Raw genomic sequence first — 27,474 nt, 5'->3', positions numbered from 1 at the left:
CCCAGTAGTGCAATTGCTGGGTCATAGGTTAGCTTTATTTTTAATTTTTTGAGGCATCTCCACACTTTTCCAAATTGGCTGTACCAATTTGCATTCGCACCAACACTGTAAGAGGGTTCCCCTTTCTCCACAACCTCTCCAACATTTGTTGTTTCTTGCCTTGTCAATTTTTGCCATTCTAACTGGTGTAAGGTGGTATGTCAATGTGGTTTTGATTTGAATTTCCCTGATGGCTAATGATGATGAACATTTTTTCATGTGTCTGTTAGCCATTTGTATGTCTTCTTTGGAGAAGTGTCTGTTCATGTCTTCTGCCCATTTTTTGACTGGATTATTTGTTTTTTGGGTGTTGAGCTTGAGAAGTTCTTTACAGATCTTGGATACCAGACCTTTATCTGTAGTGTCATTTGCAATATCTTCTCCCATTCTGTGGGTTGCCTCTTTGTTTTGCTGACTGTTTCCTTTGCCGTGCAGAAGCTTATTATCTTGATGAAGTCCCAAAAGTTCATTTTTGCTTTTGTTTCACTAGCCTTTGGAGATGTTTCTTGAAAGAAGCTGCTGCGGCCGATGTCAAAGAGATTACTGCCTATGTTCTCCTCTAGGATTTTGATGGATTCCTGTCTCACGTTGAGGTCTTTCATCCATTTTGAGTTTATCTTTGTGTATGGTATTAGAGAATGGTTGAGTTTCATTCTTCTGTATATAGATGTCCAATTTTCCCAGCACCATTTTATTGAAGAGGCTGTCTTTTTTCCATTGCATATTTTTTCCTGCTTTGTCGAAGATTATTTGACCATAGAGTTGAGGGTCCATATCTGGGCTCTCTATTCTGTTCCATTGGTCTATATGTCTGTTTTTGCACCAGTACCATGCTGTCTTGGTGATCACTGCTTTGTAATAAAGCTTGAAATCGGGTAACGTAATGCCCCCAGCTTTGTTTTTCTTTTTCAACATTTCCTTGGCGATTCAGGGTCTTTTTTGATTCCATACAAATTTTAGGATTGTTTGTTCCAGCACTTAGAAAAATGTCATTAGAATTTTGATCGGGATGGTGTTGAAGGTATAGATTGCTCTGGGCAGCACAGACATTTTAACAATGTTTATTCCTCTGATCCATGAGCATGGAATGTTTTTCCATCTTTTTGTGTCTTCTTCAATTTCTTTCATGAGTGTTCTGTAGTTCCTAGAGTATAGATCTTTTACCTCTTTGGTTAGGTTTATTCTGGGGTATCTTCTTCTTTATCATTTTCAGCATTTTTTAAATGGACACTTATTACTTTTAAAATCAGAATTAATATTTTAGAAAGCATATATAAAGTAAATGATTCTGAGCAATTAATTTCTATGTTTTAGGGAGTTCTTGTTGACATTATGGTACTTAAATGTTTAAGCAGCCACAATGGTGTTGTCGCTACTCCCAAGCTATAGTATAATTACCTAGATCAACCCCGTTTTTGAATTCCAAACAAAGAACCTTCTGAGAGTTGTACTGTCTCTTTAAAACATTCCTTAAATAAGTTTTCCTTTGGTGAAATTGAGTTTAGTACCACACCAGTGCCTGCATATCAAATGTGAATAAAGCTCTGAAAATACACTGATAACTGTGGCACAGTCTTTTCACATTTCTTTTTCTGTATTAGCATCACAAGACCACAAATGACAGGTACCTGTAGGAGACCTAAGATACCTACATATGAGCACCCCTGATGCTTAACAGAAGCAATCCTAATTTACTGAGAAAAATCAGAATGTTAAAGGGAGCTTCTAAATAAAGTTGATCTGACTACAAAAAACAGACTTAGAAAAAAAGAAAATGAATTTAGAGTATAAATACTTGGGTAATTATCTTTGAACAATAAAATGCAGATTCATTTTCCAGTTTAGTCATATAAACTAGATCAGGATTTGGCAAGTGTTTTCTGTAAAGAGACAGGAGTAAATATTTCAATTTTTGGTTTTGTGAGCCAAGATATTAAAAGAGAGAAAACAGATTTTGACAAAAATTTTTATTGACTAAGTAAAAAAATGTAGTAATACTAATTGAGCACAATTTTGTAAATAACATAAATCTACCAATGAGAAGAATGGAAATCTTTTCTTTGGGGGCGGGAGGATAAAATTTGGTTAATTGGGGTTTAAAGTTAATGCTCCCTATCATCAATATCAATTGCAAATGTCTACCTCTTAATGATGATCTATAACGAGATTTTACATTTTAACACAATAGAAATATCTTTAATGAGATTTTATATTTTTGAATATGTCTTTTCAAACGGGTAGTATATTAATGTGTCACTATTGTGTAAGAACTGTTGAATCACAGACCTGTACCTCTGAAACAAATAATACATTATATGTTAAAAAAAAAAAAGAAGATAGTAGGAAGGGATAAATGAAGGGGGGGAAATCAAGAGGGGGGGACAAACCATGAGAGACTATGGACTCTGAGAAACAGACTGAGGGTTCTAGAGGGGAGGGGGTGGGGGGGGATGGGTTAGCCTGGTGATGGGTATTAAAGAGGGCATGTATTGAATGGAGCACTGGGTGTTATACGCAAACAATGAATCATGGAACACTACATCAAAAACTAATGGTGCAATGTATGGTGATTAACATAATAAAATAAAATTAAAAAAATAAAGTGTCGTCTCCCGGCTGAAGCCCAGGGGACCAGAGCGAGATGCAGGGACCATGTTCTGCCGCAAGCTGACGGCCCTCGACTACCACAACCCGGCTGGCTTCAACTGCAAAGATGAAAGAGAATTTAGAAACTTTATTGTTTGGCTTGAAGACCAGAAAATCAGACACTACAAGATTGAAGACAGAGGTAATTTAAGAAACATCCACAGCAGTGACTGGCCCAAGTTCTTTGAAAAGTACCTCAAAGATGTTAACTGTCCTTTCAAGATTCAAGATCGACAAGAAGCAATTAACTCGCTTCTTGGTTTAGCTGTTAGACTTGAATATGGAGATAATGCTGAAAAATACAAGGACTTGGTACCTGATAATACAAAAAATGCTGACAATGCAGCTAAAAATGCAGAGCCATTGATCAACTTGGATGTAAATAATCCTGATTTTAAGGCTGGTGTAGTAATGGCTTTGGCTAACCTTCTTTAGATTCAGTGTCATGATGATTACCTGGTAATGCTTAAGGCAATTCGCATTTTGGTCCAGGAGCGCCTGACCCAGGATGCAGTTGCTAAAGCAAATCAAATGAAAGAGGGCTTGCCTGTTGCTTTAGACAAACATATTCTTGGTTCTGACGCAGGAGATGCAGTTCTTAATGAAGCTGCTCAAATTCTGTGATTGCTGCATATAGAAGAGCTCAGAGAGCTACAGACAAAAATTAATGAAGCCATAGTAGCTGTTCAAGCAATTATTGCTGATCCAAAGACAGACCACAGACTGCGGAAAGTTGGAAGATGAACATTTTAGGATTTCAGCTTCTCACCTACTTAATACAACTGGGAACCATGTATGCTCTGGCATGTGTTTGGAAATCAAATGTCACATTTTCAAGGGAAGAATCCTAGAAAATTGACTATGTTCTCAAGATTTACCATCATTGCTTTTTCTTTAATAAAGTTCAGGAAGGTGGAAAAAAAAATAAAGTGTCACTGATTAATAAATACAATACCATCTAATTTGATAAAATAATCAATATTTCACTGTGCATTAAAAGTATATTAAAAGTCCATTTTTCTTTTGTTTGGACATGATGGATAAATACTGATAATAAAAATGCAGTAAAATGTCATAGGGCAATATGGGTGGCACTCAAAACGCTACTGATTTAGAATGGTGTCACTGTAATCTGCAGTAAATCAAGCAGCAGTGAGAAATTATAAAAGTGCTTCATAAGGTCTCTGTCACAACTATCCAACCAGGCTATCGTAGTGTAAAATCTTTTACTGATGATATGTAAATGAACTAATGTGCCTGTGTTTCAACAGAACTTTACTTACAGACATTTAAATGTGAATTTCCTAAGTTTCACATCACAAAATATTACTCTTCTTTAGGTTCTTTCTCTTCCATTAAACAATGTAAAAATTATTTTGAGCTCATGGGCTATAAAAAACAGGCAATGGGCCATCTTTGACCCATGAGCCATAGTTTGATGACCCTTGAACTCATCAGATAATTACATTCTTACCTTCTGGCAAGCTGCCTCAATTGTTCAGCACATTCGCCGTCTGATTTCTGGTTTATAAGTTCAAGGATATTCATGGTTCTGTGAAAATGTCCACATGATAAACTCACACTAACAGCTGTTTCATGTTTATCACCAGTTAGTACCCATACTTTGATACCAGCCATTCTCAATGCTTCAATAGTTTCTCGAACTCTATCTTGCAGCCTGAAAATAAAAGAAACAACATTAGCAGTAGAGAATACATCTTTGACCATTTTAAATATAAACCAGATAGTACATGTAAGGTAAATTCTAGACTCCCTGACTTAAAAATGTTATAGTATAGTGATATAACTGATTTTTTTCCCATTAGGGAAGAAAAAGGAATAATCAAATTAGTGATCATCTGGTTAATATAACATCTATAACTTTATATTTTAAGAATTTATCTTCAAAGTTGATTTTTATAGAACCAAACTAAATATATGGTCTTCATAACTCATATTTAGAAAGTCTTAAATTTGAAATTAGATTTTTCTCTTTTTTCATAAGAAAATTTTTTGTATCAGTAGTTTAAAAATCAAATTATGGACAATAAAGGATGATGTAATTTCAGGTAAGTCTCAGAAATCTCATGAGGCCAAATGAAAGGTAAATGAAAACCTAAATTTTAAAAAATACAAACACTCTTAGAGACAGGTGGTAGGGAACAAAGACTAAATGGACCTCAAGGAATTCACAAACTAATGAGAAGAAAGTCTTTAAAGAAATAATTGTAATGTACTGCCACAAAAACAACATAGAACTATCTACAAAACATGAATACTTCACAAAGAAGAGAATTTTTAATCCTATTAGTGGTAAGGAAAGGTCTTAAGACCTAAGAGTGGGGGTACTATCTGAGCTATACTTTGTAAAGACATTCACAAATGGATAAAGGAAAAATTATCCAGGCAGAAGGAACAGCCTTGCCAAAGAACAAAGGCACAAAATAGAATAGTTTTAACTATAGTTGTTCAGAGAACTACATACAGCTTGGTACTGCTGAAGCAGAAAGTGGAAGCAGGCAGTGGTGGGAAATGACGCTGGAGAATTAAGGTGGGAAATGACGCTGGAGAATTAAGCAGGCGTTTAAAGCCTCTGTATGGCACACTGAGGAGTACTCTAAAAATTCAAGCCTATAGGCAAAACTGTACATAGCAGAATTCTTTCATCTATTTAAGATATCTGGCTAGAGTAAAAACTGTATATACTGATTGGGAAAAATTAAGGCTTTAACTCTCTATTTTGATTTAAAATACATTATTATAGGATGTTAATAAATGGAATTTATGTCATAAATTAGAAATACTTGGCTAAGAAAATTCTTACATGAGAAAAAGGATATTGCCTGTTTGATGCTTACCTGTCTTCCACTGCTGTAGCTCCAAGTAATATCAGGTCTTTCTCTATGAACTGGAAGACATCTGCCAATTTCTCTTCCCGTTGTTGCAAGGCAGTCCTGGCTTCAAACAGACGTCTATCTATTTCCTCATACTCTTTAGATGTCAACTGTTTATAGGCCATGCACAGAGTTCTCAGCCCTTTCTAAAACAGAAAAATTAAAGACAAAAATTGAACAAAAATAACTAATGGGAAATCAAGAAGTCACTGAAATAAACTGAGGATGCCTTACCAAAAATCAATCACAAAATTTAAAAAGTACTATCATTTAGTAATAGGAAATAAATGAAGTGTCACAAAGCCCTCATGACCTGAGTTATGGGACGCATATTATCATAGCTCTTTTAATTTCTGATGCGTTCTTAAAAGTTGCTCAAAATAATTAAAGTTTTTAAATTGTAGCATATTAAAACCTAGACAGGATCATAAAGATTATCTCACTGTGGTTTTAAAACTGTTTTACCTGGAAAGCCAGAAAGTTTTATAGGGGTAACTTCAGGACTGTCAAGAGAGAGGCAGCCCCAGGTTCTACTCTTGTTTTAACACTTACAAATCCACTTTTATATACTTCATAAGAAAATTTTTTAAGCAAAGGGGACCATAATTTCCTGAGAGTTTATGGTATAATGAATTTACAGTTCAAATAATGAAGTCAAATAAACAATACTTTCTATAGTCACCAAATGATTTTAAACTGTATCATTATATAACTTCACTGGTGAAATGGAATTACACAACACTTAGGAATATATATTCGATTATCTGATTCTCCTGGGCATAAATTTTTCTTAGGTGCTACTATTTGAAAGTTGGTATCTACAGCTAAGAGCTATACAAGTTCCTTCTCTTACTGTACATTCTCCTCAGAAAAACCCAAAATAAACATATTTTTTAAATGTTTATTTATTTGACAGAGAGAGAGAGAGAGAGAGAGAGACAGCGAGAGAGGGAACACAAGCAGGGGGAGTGGGAGAGGGAGAAGCAGGCTTCCCGCTGAGCAGGGAGCCCGATGCGGGACTCGATCCCAGGACCCTGGGATTATGACCTGAGCCGAAGGCAGACGCTTAACTGACTGAGCCACCCAGGCACCCCCCAAAATAAATATTCTAATAACAGAACTTGGAAAGGGTACATTTTAAAATACTACATGACACTATTCAGATTTCTAAATATTGATGTTCCTTGATTTACAAATGACCCACACCTATAAATAACTGTTTTTCTTAAACAACAGTTAAGGGACCATGAGAGTTATTAATATAGGAAACTAATTCATTTTAAAACAAATATTTACTGAATGCCAACTATGTGCCAGTATTGTTCTGGATTAAAATGAGTGTAAGGTAGAACAATGTCTCTGTTCTCATGGATGTTACAGTGTGATAGATGAACCAGATCATAAACAATTAGGAAACAAGTAATGGGAGAAAATAAACCATATGTAAGTAAAGGAGGCAGGTGGGTAGAGATGAGTATAGAGCAATCATTTACAGAAATGCAGAAATGAGAGATCATAAGTTCTTAAGAGCTGCCTAAAAATTTTCCTCTTCACATGAATTGTAGCACTGTGTTTTCATAAGATTCTCCTATGTTCTTCTAGTAAGAGAGAACTAATTCACAAACCATAAAATTCACTCCTTTAAAGAGTACAAGTCAGTGGTTTTTTAGTGTATTTACAGAGTTGTACTATTACTACTATCTAATTTCAGAACAATTTCATCACCCCCAAAAGGAATCCCATATGCATTAGCAGACACTTCCCTTTTACCCTTTCCTCTAGCCCCTGGTAATCACTAATGTGCTTTTTGTCCCTATAAATTCCATTATTGTGGATATTTCATATAAACAGAACATGTGACCTTTTGTGACTAGCTTCTTTCACTACGCATAGGAATTTTTCAAGGTTCACCCATGTTATAGCATATGAGTACTTCATTTCTTTTAATGGCCAAACAACATTCCATTATATGAATATGACATACTGCTTAATCCATGCATCAGCTGATGGACATTCAGATGTTTCCAACCTTTTGCCTATTTAGGAATGCTTTTAACTTTTTGTGTGAACATATGTTTTCAGTTCTCTTGGGTATATAACTAGCAGTGAACTCCTGGGTTATATAGTAACTATATTATTCTATGTTTTATAAGGAACCGTTAAAGTATTTTCTAAAGTGTTTGTACCATTTATAATCCCACCAGCAATGTACAAAGGTTCCATTATCTCCACATGCTTGGGATTCCCCTATATTCTTTAAGTAAACTCCTCTTTTTAATATATTAATTTGAATGGTCTTTGCAGCCAAAAAAGCCCTGGCTGTAACAGTTTCAAAGAAAAGACTTGTATTTTAGCAGGTTAAAAGTCAATTTTTAACCAAAGAATGTAGAAGCCAACACATAATGTAACAGATCTGCAGAAATTCTATACTTTTTGATAAATTACTAATGCAAAAATGAAGCCTTAAATCTTTCATATGTATATCTTTTAGAGTTTTATATATCTTAGAGATTTACACTCACCAAAGCAAATTCATCTACATGAATTCTGGTTTTTTCTATTTCTCCACCTACACATTTAGGAAGAATTGATGATTCAGCTCCTTTAGCAAATAAAAGCTTCTCACCTAAAAAGAAAAATCAGTTATCAAACTCTTAATATTAGATAAATAAAAATTCATAGACGTTTAGATAGGTTACCTGAAGGTGCCTGAACAATTACACTCATTCTCCTACGATCTGAATCAAATTCGAGAATATGAAGCAGTTTGTACCTAAGGAAAAAAATAAGACCAAAAGCTTACTTTTTTTGAATAATATTAAGTGAATATTTGAAAAGAACCCCTATAAAAGTAAGATTTAGAACAAGAAATTAATCTCAACTACATTTTCAAGATGGGTTATGAATCATTAATAACAACACAAGATAGAAATAGAAGGAACTGACATTTATTGAGTACTTACCAAATGCCATGTACTTTACATACCTTATGTCATTTAATACCCATGAGAACCAAAGAAGGTAGGTCTTATCTCATTTTACAGATGAGGACTATTAAACTCAGAAAGATTAAGTAATTTTCCTAAAGTCAAATAAGCTTGTGAGTGGCACAGCAAGGATTGGAATCCAGATCTGCCCAGCTTCACGTTTTTCTCACTAAAAAAGGTAATTGATTCTTAACCCTCTTTTCTGCCCAAACATACCTGAGAAATATAACACACTCACATTAGTAACAGAGGATCATTATAGCAGTGATTCTGAACCTGACACGGTGAACGTTATATAGAGGTGGGGGAACAAATGCCTTTATAAGGAGTAGTAAAAGAGTGTGTGTGGATAGGTCAGGTGTGGCTTGAAGTTTTCTGGATAGATTTATATAGTGATATACATACATAATGATGTATACATCTCAAAAAAAAAAACAGTGGGATGATGGTTCATAAGTTGATGAAATGAGCTAGACAGGCTTCTACATGAAAATAGCAAAGAACGAGCTCTATTTTAGTTTGGAAAAGCACAGTTTGGAAAGGGACAGCTGGAGTTGACATATGACTAGAATTGGTAAAACCATGAAAGGTATGAATAGAATAGGAATGGACTAATTTATCAAGCCTTGTAAATATTGGAAATAGGCAGTTGTTCCTTAATGTTTGAAAAATAAAATCATAGGAAATATGAAGAAATTTTTATTTATAGAAAACTCATGAAACTTATTACCCCAAGAGTGTATAAAAATAAACATATGAGTAAATTCAAGAAACATTAAGCTAAAATACAAACGAAAGAGTCAGAGTAGGATATTGTTATTACTGTGATGAAGTAAACATAGTATTAGATCATTCTAGAGCAGGGGTCAGTAAACTTTTTCTATAAAGGTCCAGATAGTAAATATTTTAGGCTTTGCAGGCCATATATGGTCTCTGTTGCATTTAAAAAAAAACAAAACGGAAACAACCTCTCAACAACGTAATGAAGTTTGCAGGCTGTACAAGCCAGCTGTAGGTCAGATATGACTAATGGGCCATGGTTTACGGATTCCTGTTCTATATTAAATACATAGAAAACTACAGTATAGAAAAAAATTACCGTTCCAGTTTTCCAAGTGTTTTAACTTCCATAGTTTCTTCAGAATTGCCAATAAATACAATGCCAATTCTAGGGATTAAAAGATAAAGAAATATAAGATTTAAGGATGACATTTCATGTTTCATAATATGTCATTATAACTTAGCATGAATAAAAATATTTAAAGTATACATTTAAGATGTATTTTAAAATGTTTCTTTGAATATGGCATTGTTTTTAAGAACGTGAAGAATCAGAGTAGGTTCAAAACAATACATACACAAGTATTTCTCACAAATTATATTCTTTATATTTCGTAGTAACCAGATTTTTAAAGATCTCTTCAAAATATGATTCAATGCAAGCCTGACAACAAAATTAATAACATATATAAAATTCTCATTTACAATTTAAAGTGCACTTCTACCTTATGTGTTTATGAATTTTGTCTGACAATTTAAAGTAATTTTCTAGTATATGCACATTTTCATTTAAAAGGTGTTTTTCTGAAGATTTGGAAATTAGATCAAACTACCTTGCAGCAGCTTCCACTAAAGCCTTTTCATCTGGTGAAGATGCATAGTATTCCAACTGGGAGGGTACAAAGTTGGACTGCCAGGGACCATCACCAATGCCATCAGTCTGAGCATTGCTAATCTGTACAGTGTGACAGAGACTGACTGCTTTAAAGAAGAGATCGTGTTCTTTAATCTGTAGAAAGATAATATTCTCAATAAAAATTCCATTACCAAGTAACATTTAGTAAACTGTAAGCAGAATTCGAAAAAATGTCAATAAATACAGTTCATAATTTGGTTATCTTAGATCTACAACAGGAGTGCTACAATCCTGAACTGCCTGAATGCTAGCTGGTTGCTTCTGACTCCACAGAGTAAAATTGCTTATAACCCTTCAACATAAGAGTATCTTTTTAGGAAACATAGCCAAATTGTAAGTAAAGATGAAAACTCTTTTGTGGAAAAAGTGAGATCTCAAAAAGTATTAAATACATTTAAGTTCTATTTCTTTTTTTTTTTTTCCCTAGGCAAAGAACTTTATTAACCTTGTTTCAAACTTTATTCCCAGGCTTCTTCAGCTTAAATAGCTGCAAAGAATGAATTGTGTATAAGCAAAAACTGAAAAGAGCTGCAGTGTCCAAGGGGCTTGGGCTTAAAAATATTAGAGATCTAGATTTTATCAGATCCATGAACAAAATTTTAAAAAGCAGTCATAATATAAAATAGCAGCTCCCAGTAACTTCTTCAAGTTTTATGTTCTTCAGAAGTTGACTCAATTCAGTTTGCTTCATTCTTGGAAGCTTCAACAAAATTCTCCACAAGATCCGGAACTTCATCATCATCATCCTCTCCGGTAGCAAGTGGTGCTTTTCCATCCACAGATTGTTTGGGCAGAGCTTCAGCCAGTCTTCTTAAACTAGTCAGACTGTCTGCACCAAGTTGGTTTAAGATACTGGGTAGCATTTCTGTCAGCTGCTTTGTCTCAGCATGGCCTGTAATGGTGAAAGTGTTCGCTGCCAGGGATGCCTGAACTTTGGGGTTGTTAAAATGGATCACTGTTCCTTGGTTTGTGAACATATTCACTTCTTCAATACCAGAGATATTGTTTACCCCTAACTTCTTTAAGGAGAACTGAAGTTTTTTATCATCTGCTGTAGCCATTCTATGAACCACCTTCTTCTTTCGGCGAGCAGTTCCTTTCCCACCAATGCGCACTTGTGCTTGCAGCTTGGCGAGTTTCTCCTGGTTCATGATAGTTTCTTTCATCTTGTTGGAGCGGAAATGGGACCGCGCGGGGGAATAGGGTTGGCGCTCAGGGGGTCTCGGGCGGACCAGCTGAGATTAGGTGCACACACGCGGGGACGCAAGATGGCAGCTTTAAGTTCTATTTCTTAGCAAAGTCTTCTTTTCTTTACTTCAAGGCAGTAAGGGTTCTCCACTTAGTCTCATTTAAATACTCAGAGAACTAAGGCAGACACATATTAATTTGCAAGTTAAACTGGGTCGTGACTACAAATTCTCAGTGCTGAATCAAAGGATATACATTTCAAGTACATATTCCTTGCCCCACTGACACTTAAATTTTTTCTCCTACCCCAGTAACTACCAAAGAGAATTCTTTCAAATGAAATTCCAATTTATTAATTTAAAAGTTGCTTACCAGTTCACTTTCATTTTCAGGACTGGTTCTAAAAGAAGAACTGGTTGTAAGATGGGTTAAGTTGTTAAGATGGGATAAACTATTAAGGTAAGATAAGCTTCCTTCTGAAGAGTCTGGTGTTGGTCCTTCAGATACAAGTCTACCATTGATTTCTTGGTATTTTATGCCATTAATTGAACATTCCCGAAACTGCATCTCATTTTCTGTCAGTGTACCAGTTTTATCTGTAAACACATACTCCACCTAGAGATGGAAGATAAAAGAAAACAAACTTTTGTGTTTATGGTCCTATGTTAAACAAAAAAACCTTGTCCTCCTCTGTCCCCTGAAGTCAAGTTTACTTACTAACATTAGTATACCGATGCTGAGATTTTTTTATAATCTAAGCACAAATAAATAAAGATGCACAGAAACAAAACAGGATAACATAAAATATTTCAAATCTTTATAAACTTTGAAGTTTGTGGCATTTTTAGGTGCATGTTCACGTGTACAGCTGACTGATAATGTGGGATTAATATTTTTTTCCATCTCCTGGATAAGGTGTTTTGAAGCAGTAGGACCAAGAATGATCTTTGAGCAAGGGTGGAAGGGATGCTTAATAACCTAGAAATGTGAAATGGTATGTGGTCCAGAGGAAATGGTACAGAACTGGGATCAGGGACACAAAGTGATAGCAACACAAGAAGTCAGAGATGGAAAGTTGTCTAAAATATTAGATAGATGGAGGAAATTGAAACCAAGGGTAGAAAACAAACTCCAGGGAAAAGGAAAGTGTTTAAATGAAAAAAAAATATTTTAAGATTTTTCTTTATTTGAGACAGAGAGAGAGAGCACAAGCAGGGAGGAGGGACAAAAGGAGAGGGAGGAGCAGGCTCCCGCTGAGCAGGGAGCCCGATGCGGGACTTGATCCCGGGACCCTGAGATCATGACCTGAGTGGAAGACATGCTTAACCGACTGAGCCTCCCAGGTGCCCCTAAATGAAAATATTTTTTTTAAAAGTAGGTAAGACAAATAATTTTACTACTCTTTTGAGACTAATTCTGGAAAATTAACCCTATAAGAAGGTAGGTCCAAAAAGAGAAGGATGAAATAGTCAAGTCTTGATACAACTAGGATTGTGGTGAGGATTTGATTAATGCAACAGTGATCTGAGAAAGTTGTCATTTAAAAAGGGAGGTACACATCACAAGGAAAAACAACAACTATAGACCAATACCCCTTGTGAAAATAAACACAAGCTAAATCTAGGAACATATACAAAAGAGATACACCGTGAATATGTGGGGTTTATCCCTGGAATTCAAGATAGGTTCAACATAAATCAGTCAATGAAACCTACCACAATAATACATTGGTACTTATTCTTTATTCCTTTATTAAAATGATCATCTTCACAGACGCAAGAAAAGCATTTAACAAATCCAATACTCTTTCATGATAAAAACATTCAACAAACTAGGGATAGAAGGCTATTTCTTAAACCTGATAAAATGTATCTACAAAACCCCATAATTAGCATCCTATTTAATGAAGAAAGACTGAATGCTTTCCCTTAAACTAAGTTCAGGAATAAAGCAAAGATGTCTCTTCTTGCCACTTTTATTCAACATTGTACTGAAGGTTCTAGCCTGGGTAATCAGGCAAGAAAAAAGAAATAAAAGGTATTCAGATTAGAAAAGAGGTAAAACCATTTGTAGATGACACGACTTTGTATATAGAAATTTCTAAGGAATCCACTAAAAAACTACTAGAACTAATAAATGAGTTCAGCAAGACTGCAGAATAAAAAGCTCAACATACAAAAAGGGAGGCAGAGTTAAAACCGGAAAAAATTGTTAGGACCAAGAAATAAAGTGAGAAAATATACCTTAAAGTTCATTTTCTTGCAAATAGTAAAGATAACTACAACACCTGAGATGTAGGAATTCTGCTATGTAAAGTAATAATAATAAAAGCCAATAATTGTACAGCAACCACTATATTGCCAGCACTGCTAAGTGTCCTAACTCATTTAATCCTCTCAACAACTCCATGAGGCAGGTACTATTATTATGTATATTTTAGAGAAAAAGAAACAAAGAAAGAGTTAGGTTAAATAACTTACCCAGTCACAGAGCTAGCAAATGGTGAAATTAGAAATAAAAGAATTATTTTATCTTTGCTATGTGGTATTAAAGACTGCCCACTACTTATGGCAAATGTTGAATTATAAAGATGGATACAGAGAGATGTCACTTACCTATACAAGTTAATAAAAAACTTTTAGATCAGAAAGAATAGTAAGAATAAGGTATAAAAAAATTATGATATAAAATACATCAGCAGTCAGAGAGAAATAATATTTCAAAGATGATTAGAATAGACACAGACCTATCAGTCATGGAGGACTCTTTAGAATTTAGACAGAGATAAATAAAAGAAATTACTTTGATATTTAAAAATATACAGGGCGCCTGGGTGGCTCAGCGGGTTAAGTGTCTGCCTTTGGCTCAGGTCATGACCCCAGGGTCCTGGGATTGAGCCCCACATCAGGCTCCCTGTTTAGCAGGGAGCCTGTTTCTCCCTCTCCCTTTTTTTGCCCCCCCATCAAATAAATAAATAAAATATTAAAAAATAAATAAAAATATATATAAAATCAAGTTTTAACTCTTAACTTTAGTTATAGAGAGGGCACTATACACCATCATAAGAGCAGTTTCTTCTACAGTATGGAAATGAAAGGGCACAGAATACGACAAAGTAGATTTCATTGGTATAAAAATAGATAAAAGAATAGAGGCAATAAACATATTATGAAATACTTGCAGGCTTAAAAGTAAAAAGAGAGACTTAGATGAATTATAAATTTTAAAAAGTTATCATTTAAAGTTTCTTATAGAGAGAGCAAGTAGGAGTATATGCATAAACAGTGTGAGGTTCCAGAAAAACAATATTCTAACATGAAGAAAAGAGGAAGAGGGGAAAACTGGGATAGAAAAGGTCAAAGTAAAGAAAAAATGGGAAAAAAATGTATTCAAAGAAGCACTAAAAACAGGCTATGTTTTTAGGTTTTGAATAGGTGATACATAATTAAAGAAATGTGACATGAATTAATATTTAGCATAAATTACTAAAGTCTCTTAAATGCTAAAAATAAATGGATCAACTTCTGGTTAAAAATGGTAGGTTGAACAAATACAATTATCTCTGTTCCTCTTGAGACTTTACTAAAATAAGAGTAAAGGAATAAAAAAAGAACAAAAATAATGGTAGATGAGAACATGAAAAGGGAGATATGACAAGTTTGGAAGATGGAAAGGAGATGAATGAGTGGTAAGTGACTTAACAAAACTTAGAATATGAAACCTAAGCAATGGGGGAAACCCTTTCCCAAAAACTCGCAGGAAGTAGATGTACCAGCTACTACTGAATGTGAAAGCATAGGATGAGGCTGAAAATGAAGGTACCAGGGACAGTCTGAAACCTGAAATCTCCTGATAACTTGCAAACCTGAGACTGCCCTTCATCTATCTGAGTAATAGTTGGAAGGTTTATTCTTTAAGAAGGGACTGAACCAAAGGGAATCTGAGCCCCATGGAAAGCTGAAAACAGGTCTGAGACAGCTGAAAACAGAAGTGTTGACAGTATGCTAAAAACAGGGAGACTTCTACTGGATGGCTCTAACAATCACAAGCAGCAGAGATACTAACTGTAGTCATTCTCTCTGGGGAAACTGAGGAAAGACCAATACTGACACTAGGGAATATGTCAAAAAAACAACTGGATGGCAAGGCTTTTCTAGAGAAAATTTTTAAGCTTGTAAGGAAAACCAAAGATTAGCATTCATTTGAGGATCACCCCTTAAAAGAAAGGTAGAGTCTAAAACAAATTACAGTCAGTTCTGCTATAACACTGTCTTGAAAACATGAATCTATAACAATGTAACTCATATATGAGAAAACAATTTGAGCATAATGTGGGCTTTGCATTTGGTTATGCACAATTTCCTCTGTGAGAAATCCCAGCAAACTACACACAAGGAACACATGAAATGTACACGTCTCAAACAGCTACCAGCCACCTCAGGTCACCATAGGTGTTAAAAGCCACAGACATCCACTTCTATTTTCAGATAACCTTCCTTTCAATACTTCACAATGACACACAGGTTGCAACACTTCTCTGATGGTCACTTCCACAATTAACCTTCTGGTCTTTTTCTTTCTTTCTTTTTTTTTTTTAAAGATTTATTTATTATTTATTTTGAGAGAGTGAGAATGAGAGAGAGAGTACATGAGAGGGGGGAGGGTCAGAGGGAGAAGCAGACTCCCTGCTGAGCAGGGAGCCCGATGCGGGACTCGATCCCAGGACTCCAGGATCCTGACCTGAGCTGAAGGCAGTCGCTTAACCAACTGAGCCACCCAGGCGCCCCTTCTGGTCTTTTTCAAGACAAAATGCCACATATATTATAGTATTTATGTACTTCTTTTTTTTTTTAAGATTTATTTATTTGAGAGAGGGTGAGCGCATGCAGGTGCACACGTGAATGGGGAGGGTGGGGCAGAGAGAGGGGAAGACAGAATCCTCAAGCAGACTCACCACCAGTGTGGAGCCCCACGTGGATCCCAGGACCCTGAGATCATTACCTGAACAGAAATCAAGAGTCGGAGAACCAACTGACCGAGCCACCCAGGTACCCCAGTATTTATGTAATTCTTAACAATTTATTTTAAAGGTGTTACTAACGAAATTTTTGTTGCACTCCCAATCCCATTAGCCCTGTGGTTTTTACTTTCTTTACATAGAAGAGTAATTTTTAGGATTGCTTTTTCACATTATAGCAGAACTAACTGTATTGAAAAAGGAACTACGAGCAAACAGAAAATGCAGGGAACAGAAGACTTTAAATAACCATCATTAATATCCTCAGAGAACTAAAAGAATAGATCATATTCAAGAAAAGGAGTAAGATGCAATTAAAAGAAGACTATTCAGATATAATGGAATATCAGAAACTAAAAATAGGGGTGCCTGGGTGGCTCAGTTGGTTAAGCAGCTGCCTTCAGCTCAGGTCATGATCCTGGAGTCCCGGGATCAAGACCCACATTGGGCTCCCTGCTCAGCTTCTCCCTCTGACCCTCCCCCCTCTTGTGCTCTCTCTCTCTCTCTCTCTCACTTTCTCTCTCTCAAGTAAATAAAATCTTAAAAAAAAAGAAATTAAAAGTATTATAACAGAAATAAAAGAAACCAAAAGTTAGGTAGAAAGATAAAGTTGACAAATTCTCCCAGAATTATAAACAAGTAAATGAAAATTGAAAGTCAAAGAATCAGAGAATCAAGATAAATGGTCTGAGATATCCAAATACTAACTTAAATAAAAAGACATGTTATCAGAGAAATAATATAAGAAAAATTCCTAGAATCGAAGTACACGTTTTTAGACTGAAATCGCTCACAGAGCTCATTGTCCAATGAAAGGAAAAAAAAACCTCACACCTAGGTATATCATCATGAAATTTCAGAATTATCACATAAAGTAAAGATCTTAAACACTTCCAGAGATAAAATAATAGACCGCACATAAAGAACTGGGAATCAGAATGGCACTGGATTTCTCAACAGCAACACTGGAAGCTAGAAAAAAATGGAGAAATGCTCTTAAAATTTGGAGGAAAACTAATTTCCAACCTGGGATGCATTATACAGCTAAATTATTAATCAAGTACAAAAAAGGAATAAAGAAAAAAAACGGGAATAAAGATATTTTCAGCCATGCAAAGCCTCAAAATATTTTCCTCTCATGCATCCTTTTCCAGGAAGTTATTAGAAGATGTGTTCTACCAAAATAAGAGAATAAGCCCTAGGTGGGCTGACACAGGATCCAGGAGATCCAAAACAGGAGAGAGGCAAAGGAATTTCTAGGGTGATAGTAAAGGGAAGTCCTTGGGTGACAGCCGAGAAGCAGGCCCAGACATAAGCCCATACTGAAGAAGACAGAAGTCTCCAAAAAAGCTGCCACCAAAAGAAGAGAAAGAGAGAAAGAGAAAGGAAATCCTAAATTACCTGATGTGTTTCAATATGTAGAGAGATGTTTCATATATTCATCAGAAACTTTGAGCAATTAAGCATGAAAAAACAGAGCAATTAATTCTAGGGAAAATTATAAAAAAGAAAATGTAATTATAGTATCATAGGGCACACTTAAAGAACTTGAAATTAGTAAGCAATACTAAAAGAGTCAAAATAATGTCAATAAATAAATATTTATTAAATCTCTAATTGTGATATAAAAATATTAGGGGGTTATGGGGAGGCAAAGTGAGTATATATCTGGGTATGTATATATATATAAAACAGTAGCATAAGATTATATCTTTATATCCCATAATAAATGTCTAAAATTTAAAAATCAAGAAAGAATACTATATAGTGCTAACTAATGGAAGAAACGATTTCAGGTTTAAAAATGGGAAACAAGGGCGCCTGGGTAGCTCAGTCAGTTAAGCGTCTGCCTTCGGCTCAGGTCACGATCTCAGGGTTCTGGGATCGAGCCCCATATCTGGCTCCTTCTCAGTGGGGAGCCTGCTTCTCCTCTCCCTCTCCCCTTCCCCCCTGCTCGTTCTCTCTCTCTCTCTCAAATAATCTTTTTTTTTAAAGGGAAACAAGAGTTAGGTGTGGAGGAAAGTAGGGCTATTTTTTGGTATAAGCCTCATAACGTTTTTCTTTGTACATAGACTGTTTCAAGAAAAATAACAAATTAGAAAAACACAATAAAAAGATCCTTTTACCTGTCCAAGCTCTTCATTCAGATCAGAAGTATTGACTTGAGCTTTCTGACCTGATTCTTCATGATAGAGATCAAGATCCCAGCCAATAAAAAATGACCCAAGAAATTTCTGCATTTCGACTGTCACATATAATGAAATTGGAATGATGAAATTGTAGAGTACCAAAAAAGCAAGGAAGTCTGAAATGAATCTCAGAATCTAGGGAGAAAAATGATTGTTTGATAAGAGAAAACATATGAGAATTTCCTTAGTAATACTGAAGAACATTATCAGAAAGTTTCAAGTCTAAACAGACCATCAACTATATTCTGAAGCAAAAGTCTCATGAATTGAAATTCATTTTTTGAATTGTTTCTTTAATACATTTCTTTTATTTTATTGTTCATTAGAATCTTGAACAAAGTAAAAGAAGAAAAGGTTAAATTTGAACTACTTGTTACTTTTCAGAAGCTACCAAAAAGCCTGGTGTGACTGAAACAACCTCAAGAAAAAAAAAATTATAATTGTAACCCCTGGAGTATACTTACCATTCCATTTCCACCCTTTGAAATCACAGGTAACTACAAATTTACTGCAACTTAAAAAAAATATTTCAAGAACTGCTAGACCAGAACTGCTGGCAATGAAAACACTTAGATTATATAGTAATAGCTTACTTCAATAGCATAGCAGTATCATATTTTAATGTATATTCTGTGAAAGGTAAAATACCTAATTATGAATAATAGGGAAAATATGTTCTGTGATCTGCTTTGTGGTTTCTTGAGATCCACATCTGTCTTCCAATACTTGTATTTTAATCTAATGTGCAATCTGGGGAATAATTATTTACCAAAATTGCAGGTTAAATTTTCCTGGTAGTCCATATTTATTCAGTTTAAAACTTAATATGACATATTTTGTGTTATTACTTCATACCATCAATAGACTGACAGACTCCTTGAATTATTCTGACAGAACTGAAAATCAACTTACTTTTTTCATTCACTTTATAACATACAGTAAATGGAATAAAAAACTGAATTTGTAGTTTTGAAGGGGAATGCCATTATAGATGATTTAAATTTTTGTGATCTCTTGTAACTATTCAAGTCATGCCATATGGAATACAATTGCTTATGCCCTAAAATGCAAAAAGCATACCAGTATAAACATGCTGGTCACTCTTCACTTACAGTGTCTTTTTGTCACCCTTCAGCAGTAATGGTTTTAGATTATAGTGGTCACTCCTATCAGAAGTCACTATCGAATCAGTAACTGCCAAAGAATAAAGTTTCCTTTACAGCAGAGTCAAGAACACCATAAAATACCTTACTACTATTTCTTTGATGTTCTGTTTTTTGGTTATACCAAGGTTCATCCCATTTTTCTTCAGCTTGCCATGTATATTTCAAGATAGTACTGATGATGGCTTCAGAAATAAGGATTATTAGATAAATTATCAAAAATGTATTCATTGACCTGAAATAAGGAAAAAAAGAATATAAAACATGTCAATTATGTGTTACTATATTCATCTGCCTGGAAATTTTATACTGGTATTAAGAGATAAAAATATATAAGATATCATGGTAGCTATTTAAAGGAAACAGTCTTATCCAAATGGCCAACAGACACATAAAAAAGTGCTCAACATCGGTTGGCATCAGGGAAATCCAAATCAAAACCTCAATGAGATACCACTTCACACCAGTCAGAATGGCTAAAATTAACAAGTCAGGAAACAACAAATGTTGGCAGGGATGCGGAGAAAGGGGAACCCTCCTACGCTGTTGGTGGGAATGCAAGCTGGTGCAGCCACTCTGGAAACAGTATGGAGGTTCCTCAAAAAGTTGAAGATAGAGATACCATATGACCCAGCAATTGCACTACTGGGTATTTACCCCAAAGATACAAATGTAGTGATCCGAAGGGGTACGTGCACCCCGATGTTTATAGCAGCAATGTCCACAATAGCCAAACTACGGAAAGAGCCAAGATATCCATCAACAGATGAATGGATAAAGAAGATGTGGTATATATACACAATGGAATACTATGCAGCCATATAAAGGAATGAAATCTTGCCATTTGCAACGACGTGGATGGAACAGGACAGTATTATGCTGAGCGAAATAAGTCAATCAGAGAAAGACATGTATCATATGATCTCACTGATATGAGGAATTCTTAATCTCAGGAAACAAACTGAGGGTTGCTGGAGTGGTGGGGGTCGGAGGGATGGGTGGCTGGGTGATAGACATTGGGGAGGGTATGTGTTATGGTGAGTGCTGTGAATTGTGTAAGACTGTTGAATCACAGACCTGTACCTCTGAAACAAATAATACATTATATGTTAAAAAAAAGAAGAAGATAGTAGGAAAGGTAAAATGAAGGGGGGGAAATCGGAGGGGGAGATGAACCATGAGAGATGATGGACTCTGAAAAACAAACTGAGAGTTCTAGAGGGGAGGGGGGTGGGGGGATTGGTTAGCCTGGTGATGGGTATTAAAGAGGGCATGTACTGAATGGAGCACTGGGTGTTATACGCAAACAATTAATCATGGAACATTACAATAAAACTAATGATGTAATGTATGGTGATTAACATAATACAATTTAAAAAAAATAAAGGAAACAGTCTTCATATTTTAAGAAATGACCATTCAACAGAATCTATTTACCAGTGATAAAATAACCAATACATAGGATTATAAGCCTATTTGAATTAGTTGTATTACTGTTCAAAATGCTTCCAGTAAATGACAGCTTTGGCCAGTTATTCTTGCCATAATTATTCTAAAATTTTTTTACACTTTCAGGTAATTTTAAGTGTAAATATAACTAACATTTGTGTAGTATTAAGACTTTACAAAACTTTGTTACATCCACTAAGTTGTCTAATCTTTGTAAAACCTCTGTGAGATCACATCCTTTTTAATGATGAAGATCAAAGCCCAGAAATCATTCTATAAGTTTACCAAAATCACACAAGTCAGGAATTAACTTTAGAATCCCTGTTCTTTTCACCAGGGAAGCTTGGTATTATAGTATTTCGCTAGGCAAGGTGAACATTACATCTCTGATTCTTTCATCAGCGTTTTGTAATTTTCAGCACACAGATCCTGTATGTATTTTGTTAGATGTACAATTAGGTATTTCCCTTTTTGAGAATGATTGCAAACGGTACTGTTTTTCTTTTTTTTAATGTTTTATTTATTGCAAATGGTATTGTTTTTAATCTCAGTTTCTGTCCTTGGTGTTTTTCTTTTTCTTTTTCTTTTTTTAAAGATTTATTTATTTATTTTAGAGAGCAAGCAGGAGCAGCAGGAGGGGCAAAGGGAGAGAATCCTCAAGCAGACTCCTAGCTGACTGCAGAGACTGCCGTGGAGCTCGATCCCAGAACCCTGAGATCATGACCTGAGCTGAAATCAAGAGTCAGATGCTTAACCAACTGAGCCATCCAGACATCCCTGGTGTTTCTAATGTAAGTATTTAGTTCTGTGATAGTTAATCTTATGCGTCAAGGTAACTGGGTTAAGCAATGCCCAGACAGCTGGTAAAATATTATTTTTGGGTGTGTCTTTGAGGGTGTTTCTGAAAGAGAATAGTATTTGATTCAACAGACTTAGTAGAGAGACATGCCCTCACCAATGTAGGTGGGTATCATCACTGAGGACCCAAATGAAATAAAAAAGACCATTTTTTTCTCTTTTCTTGAGCTGGGACATCAGAGCTCCAGGTTTTTCTCAGGCCTTTGGATGCTGACTGCATTATGCCATCAGCTTTCCTGGTTCTCCAGCTTGCAGATGGCAGACTATGGGACTTCGTGGTCTCTACAACCACGTGAGCCAACTCCTATAATAAATCTCCTCTTATATATGGCCATATATATCCTACTGGTTCTGTTTCTCTGGAAAACCCTAACACAAGTGCTATAAATTTCCTTCTCAGCAGTGCTTTAGCTTCATCCTATAAAATTTGATACTGTATTTTCATTAACTTCCGGATATTTTAAAAAATGTTCTTTTGAGATTTCCTCTTTGACCCATTGATTATTTAGAATTAAGAGTTCCAGCTGCTCCATATCCTTGCCAATACTTGGAACTTTTAAGCTTTTTAATTTTTGCCATTCCATTGAGTATATATTGGTAGGCATCTCTTTGTAGTTTTAATTTGTATCTCTCTCATGACTAATGATGTTGTACACTTTTTTGTATGTCTATTTGCCATCTGGGTATTTTCTATGTGAAAATTTCTCTGCTCCAGTCTTATAGCCATTTTTTCATTGCATTTTTTTTTATTATAGACATATGAGCTCATTGTATATTCTGGATACAAGTTCTTTGTCAGATATATGTTTTATGAATATAGTCTCTCAGTTTGTGGCTTCCCTGTTCATTTCCTTAATTGTGAAGTGTGAGAAGTTTTTAATTTTGAGGAAGAACAGTTAACCAATTTTTTCTTTTGTGGTTATTGGTTTTGTGTCCTAGGAAATATTTACGTATCCCCAGGTTGTTAAGATTTCTTCCTAAGTTTTCTTCTAAAAGTTTTATAGTTTTAGCCTTTACACTTAGGTATATGACCCATCTTCAAAAAATTTTTAATGTATGATATGAGGTAGGAATTGAGGTTTATTATTTTTCCCCCCATGGATATCCAATTATTGTTACATCATTTATTGAAAAGACATTCATTTTCTTCATTGAATTTACTTAATGCTTTGGCTGAAAATCAATTGGCCATATATAAATGGATCTATTTCTCAACTCCACTGAAACATCTTTTTTGCTAATACTGTACTACATTTACTGTACCGTTATATTGTCTTAAAGTCAGATAATATAACTTCTCCAGCTTTCTTAAGAGACTGTTTTCTTTATTCATTCTACATATGCATTTGGGCTATTACATTTCAATATGCACTTTATTTATTTATTTAAAGATTTTATTTATTTTAGAGAGAGGGAGAGAGACAGCACAAGTGGGAGAGGGAGAATCTCAAGCACATTCTGTGCCAACCATGGAGCCTGAGGCAGGACTTGATCCCACGACCCCGAGACCATGACCCAAGCAAAAATCAAGTCAGATGTCTAACTGACTAAGCCGCCCAGGCACCCTGGATATGTATTTTGGAATCATCTTGTCAATTACTACAAAAAAGCTTGCTGGGATTTTAATTAGTACTGAAAGAATCTTCACATCAACTACAGTTTAACAGTGCTGAGCCTGCCAATCTATTAATGTGATTTCTCCATTAAATAAACATCTCTCACCATGTTTTGTAGTTTTGACCTTGCTAAAACTCACTTATTAATCCTAATAGTTTTGTTGTTGAATGTGTACAACTGTCTACGTGAAAAATCATGTGTCCTCTGGTAAGGACAATTTTCCAGTACTTATGCCTTTTATTTCTTTGTCTTGTGGCACTGAAAAAGGCTTCTAGGATAATGTTTAAAAGAAGTGGTGAAAATGCATGCATGTTCTGGAGATGAGTCCTTACAAAATATGTGCTTTGTAAATATTTTTCCTAATCTGTGGCTTCTCTTTTCATTTTCTTTTTTTAGCAGTTCTTTTGGAAATGTAGAAGTTTTATTATTTTTTTAAACAGTGACATAGTGTTATATTAGCTTCAGGTGTGCTGAAGTTTTAATTTTGATGAAGTTTAGTTTATCAAGTTTTGGTTTTGTTTTTGATTCCTTTTTTGTATGCTTCCTATCTAAGAAATCTTTCCTTAACCCAAGGTCACAAATATTTTCTCCCACATTTTATAGATTAAGTTTTTATGTTTAGGTCTTATATTTTGAGCTAGTTTTTTGTTCGTTTTTAAAGATTTATTTATTTATTTGAGAGAGAATGAGAGAGAGAGAGAGAGAAGCAGTGGGGAGAGGTAGAGAGTCTCAAGGAGGCTCTGCAATCAGCATGCGGTGCTCCATCTCACAACTCTGACATCATGACCTGAACTGAAACCAAGACGCAAACACTTAACTGAATGAGCCACCCAGGTGCCCCCGAGTTGGTTTTTGCATATGGTGGGAAGTAAGGGTTAAAGTTTGGTTTCTGGCATATGGACATCCAATTGTTCCAGCACTATGTGTTGAAAAGACTATCCTTTGGTGTGGACCATTTTTTTTTTTTTTAAATAAAATCTCTGATAGATAATAGGGCTATCTAGATTTTCTGTTTCATCCTGTATCAACTGTTGTAAGTTGTATTTTCAAAGAATTTATCCATTTCATCTGAGTTGAAAAATGTAGTTACATAAAGTTGCTCACAATATTTCTTTACCTGTGGATAAAGTGACCACAGTAGATAGGATCCATACTGATATCCTCTCTTTCATCCCTGATGTTGGTAATTTTGTAGTTTTCTCTCCTACCACTTCTTTTTCCCCTTAATCCCTTAATCTAGGTAGAGATTTACCAATTTTGTTAATATTTCCAAAGAACCAAGTTTTGGCTTTGTTAATTTTGTCTATTATTTGTTTACTATTCTATTGGTTTCAGCTCACATCTTTAATATTTGTTCTCTCTTCTCTGATTGGGTCAAATCGCTCCTCTTTCTCTAGCTTCATAAGGCAGAAACTTAGATGACTGATTTGAAGCTTTTCTTCCATATATATATATATATATATATATATATAGCTAAAATTTCTCTCCAACTTAGGCTTTGCCTTGAGTCCACAAATTTTGATTTGTTGGATTTAAATTAACACTCTATTTTTTCTCAAATTTTAGAGATTTTCAATTATTATTTTTTCAAATAGTTTTATTCTGCCCCTTTTACTCTCTCCTCTTTTGGACTCAATTAGATAGATAGCTTAGTATTGTCTCACATGGCTCTGAAACTCTGTTCATTTTTCTTCAATCATTTTTCTCCCTGGTCTGCAGAATGAATAATTTCTATTGCTTTTTTAAATTCACCGACAATTTCTTCTGCCTTCTTCTATCTGATGTTGGGCCCACCTAATGGCACTTACATTTCAGCAATTATATTTTCAGTGCAAGAATATCCACTGAATTTTTTTTTTATAGTTCCATTTCTTCCCCCAAGTTTTTTATTTAAATTCTAGTTAGTTAACATACAGTGCAACACTAGCTTCAGGAGTAGAATTTAGTGATTCATCACCCACATAAAACACCCAGTGCTCACCACAAGTGCCCTTCTTAATTGCCATCACCTATTTAACCCATCCCCTGCCCACCTCCCCTCTGGTAACCATCAGTTTGTTCTCTATACTTAAGAGTCTGTTTCTTGCTTTGCCTCTTGCCCACCCCCCCGCCCCACCCTCCGTGTTCATTTGTTTTGTTTCTTAAATTCCACATACGAATGAAATCATATGGTATTTATCTTTCTCTTATTTCGCTTAGCATATTACTCTCTAGCTCCATCCCCATTGTTGCAAATGGCAAGATTTCATTCTTTTTTATGGCTGAGTAATATTCAATTGTGTATATATACCACTTCTTCTTTATCCATCCATCAGTTGATGGACATTTGGGCTCTTCCCATAATCTGGCCTATTGTTGATAATGCTACTATAAACATCAAGGTGTATGTATCCCTTCAAATCAGTAATTTTATATCCTTTGGGTAAATACCTAGTAGTGCAATTGCTAGATCATAGGGCAGTTCTATTTTTAACTTTTTGAGGAAACTCCATACTGTTTTCTGTAGTTTCCATTTCATTGCTGATATTTTACATGTTTATTCACATCTTCCTTTAGTCCCTTGAAAATACTTACAATATCTGCTCTATAGAACTTACCTGCCAACTGCAAGATATAGAACATTATGGTGACAGTTTCTATCAAATGCTTTTTCTCTTAAATAAAAGTCACATTTTCTTTACAGGTCTACTTATTTTTGATTACATTATTGGATTTTATAAATAATTGGTTGTACAGATTCTGTACTCTTTTATGTTCCTCAGAAGAGTGCTGATTTTCATTTTCGCAGAAGTTAAGTTGGCTAGGCTCAAATATCAAAGTCTATCTCCACTGCAACAGGCAACAGCAAAATTCTCTGTTCTGTTCTTTCAGCTTCCTGATACTGTTTTTCTGTCAAGCCCACTGGGGTCTCCTATGCACATGTATAGTTCTAACAGTCAGCCAAAGATTTGGGTATAATTTATGTGCAGGTTTTGGAGTTCATTCCCTTCTGTGGCTCCCTCCCTTACCTGGTTTTCCTCTGTCTAGCTGTTCTTCCAGCTTTAAACCTCCTCTAGCACTTAAATCTTGTAAAGATCAGGCTCTCTGATGCCCTATGCAGCACATGAATTGGGGAATGCCTTCAGGCAAAAATCTGCACTCTTAAATCTTTCCCCTTGCTTCTGCCACCTTTCAGGAGTAGACTCTGCCATTTTCTGTCTCTTTTGTGTCACTCTCTTGTATTTTCAAATACGTGTTTATGTAAAAAAAATTTTGTCCAGATTTTATAATTGCTATCTGCAGGAGGGTTAGTCTTACCAAGTGATTCTGATATTATCCAGTAGTATTTATTTGAAAGTCATAAGGTAACACCTACTATAGGCCAAACATTGTGCAAAATGCTACATGTATACATCTCTATTCTCAAGGATACCATCTTTTGTTTGACTGACATATATTTTTATAAATCTAGTATTTTAAACATATATGAATAATACATATTCATGTGTAAGTAAATGAAAATAGTTTTCTTACTTTTCTACTGCAGATCGTTTCTGTGACTTGCTCTTGTAATTTAATGCCATCTTAGTTTCCATTCCAGTGTAGATAGCAACTCCTGCAAAACAAAACAGTTCTTTAAAATAATCCATTGGCATATTCCAAAAGAGAGGTTTACTCACTAGCATGAAAGGAAATGTATTATTTGATTATTGTTACAATTTGCCTTTAAATCTTTTTGGAGTTTTTAAAAG

The 27,474-nt window shown here is 35.1% G+C and overlaps 2 protein-coding genes and 1 pseudogene across 3 annotated transcripts in view; 1 reads left to right on the top strand and 2 right to left on the bottom strand.

Annotated features, from left to right (window-relative positions):
- Positions 1-27,474, bottom strand: part of ATP11B (ATPase phospholipid transporting 11B (putative)) — a 123,890-nt gene that overhangs the window by 47,276 nt on the left and 49,140 nt on the right. For both annotated transcript variants that reach the window (XM_027582777.1, XM_027582778.1), the window contains exons 10-19: positions 27,257-27,338; positions 19,904-20,054; positions 18,594-18,791; positions 11,823-12,065; positions 10,180-10,355; positions 9,666-9,734; positions 8,279-8,352; positions 8,102-8,205; positions 5,544-5,725; positions 4,160-4,363 (exon numbers count right to left, since the gene is read on the bottom strand). In XM_027582777.1, the coding sequence (XP_027438578.1) occupies positions 4,160-4,363; positions 5,544-5,725; positions 8,102-8,205; positions 8,279-8,352; positions 9,666-9,734; positions 10,180-10,355; positions 11,823-12,065; positions 18,594-18,791; positions 19,904-20,054; positions 27,257-27,338 (1,483 nt within the window). The remainder of the gene's footprint in view (positions 1-4,159; positions 4,364-5,543; positions 5,726-8,101; positions 8,206-8,278; positions 8,353-9,665; positions 9,735-10,179; positions 10,356-11,822; positions 12,066-18,593; positions 18,792-19,903; positions 20,055-27,256; positions 27,339-27,474) is intronic.
- On the top strand, positions 2,530-4,142 carry LOC113916440 (annotated as a pseudogene).
- On the bottom strand, positions 10,698-11,533 carry LOC118356799 (transcription factor BTF3-like). Its single transcript, XM_035726544.1, has one exon. It carries the CDS (start codon positions 11,426-11,428, stop codon positions 10,940-10,942), a length of 489 nt encoding a protein of 162 aa, XP_035582437.1. The 5' UTR covers positions 11,429-11,533; the 3' UTR covers positions 10,698-10,939.

This window comes from Zalophus californianus, chromosome 1, assembly GCF_009762305.2.
Source record: "Zalophus californianus isolate mZalCal1 chromosome 1, mZalCal1.pri.v2, whole genome shotgun sequence".
Lineage (NCBI taxonomy): Eukaryota > Metazoa > Chordata > Mammalia > Carnivora > Otariidae > Zalophus > Zalophus californianus.
The sequence above is the reverse complement of the archived record's forward strand: the minus strand, read 5'-3'. Positions and strand labels throughout refer to the sequence as shown.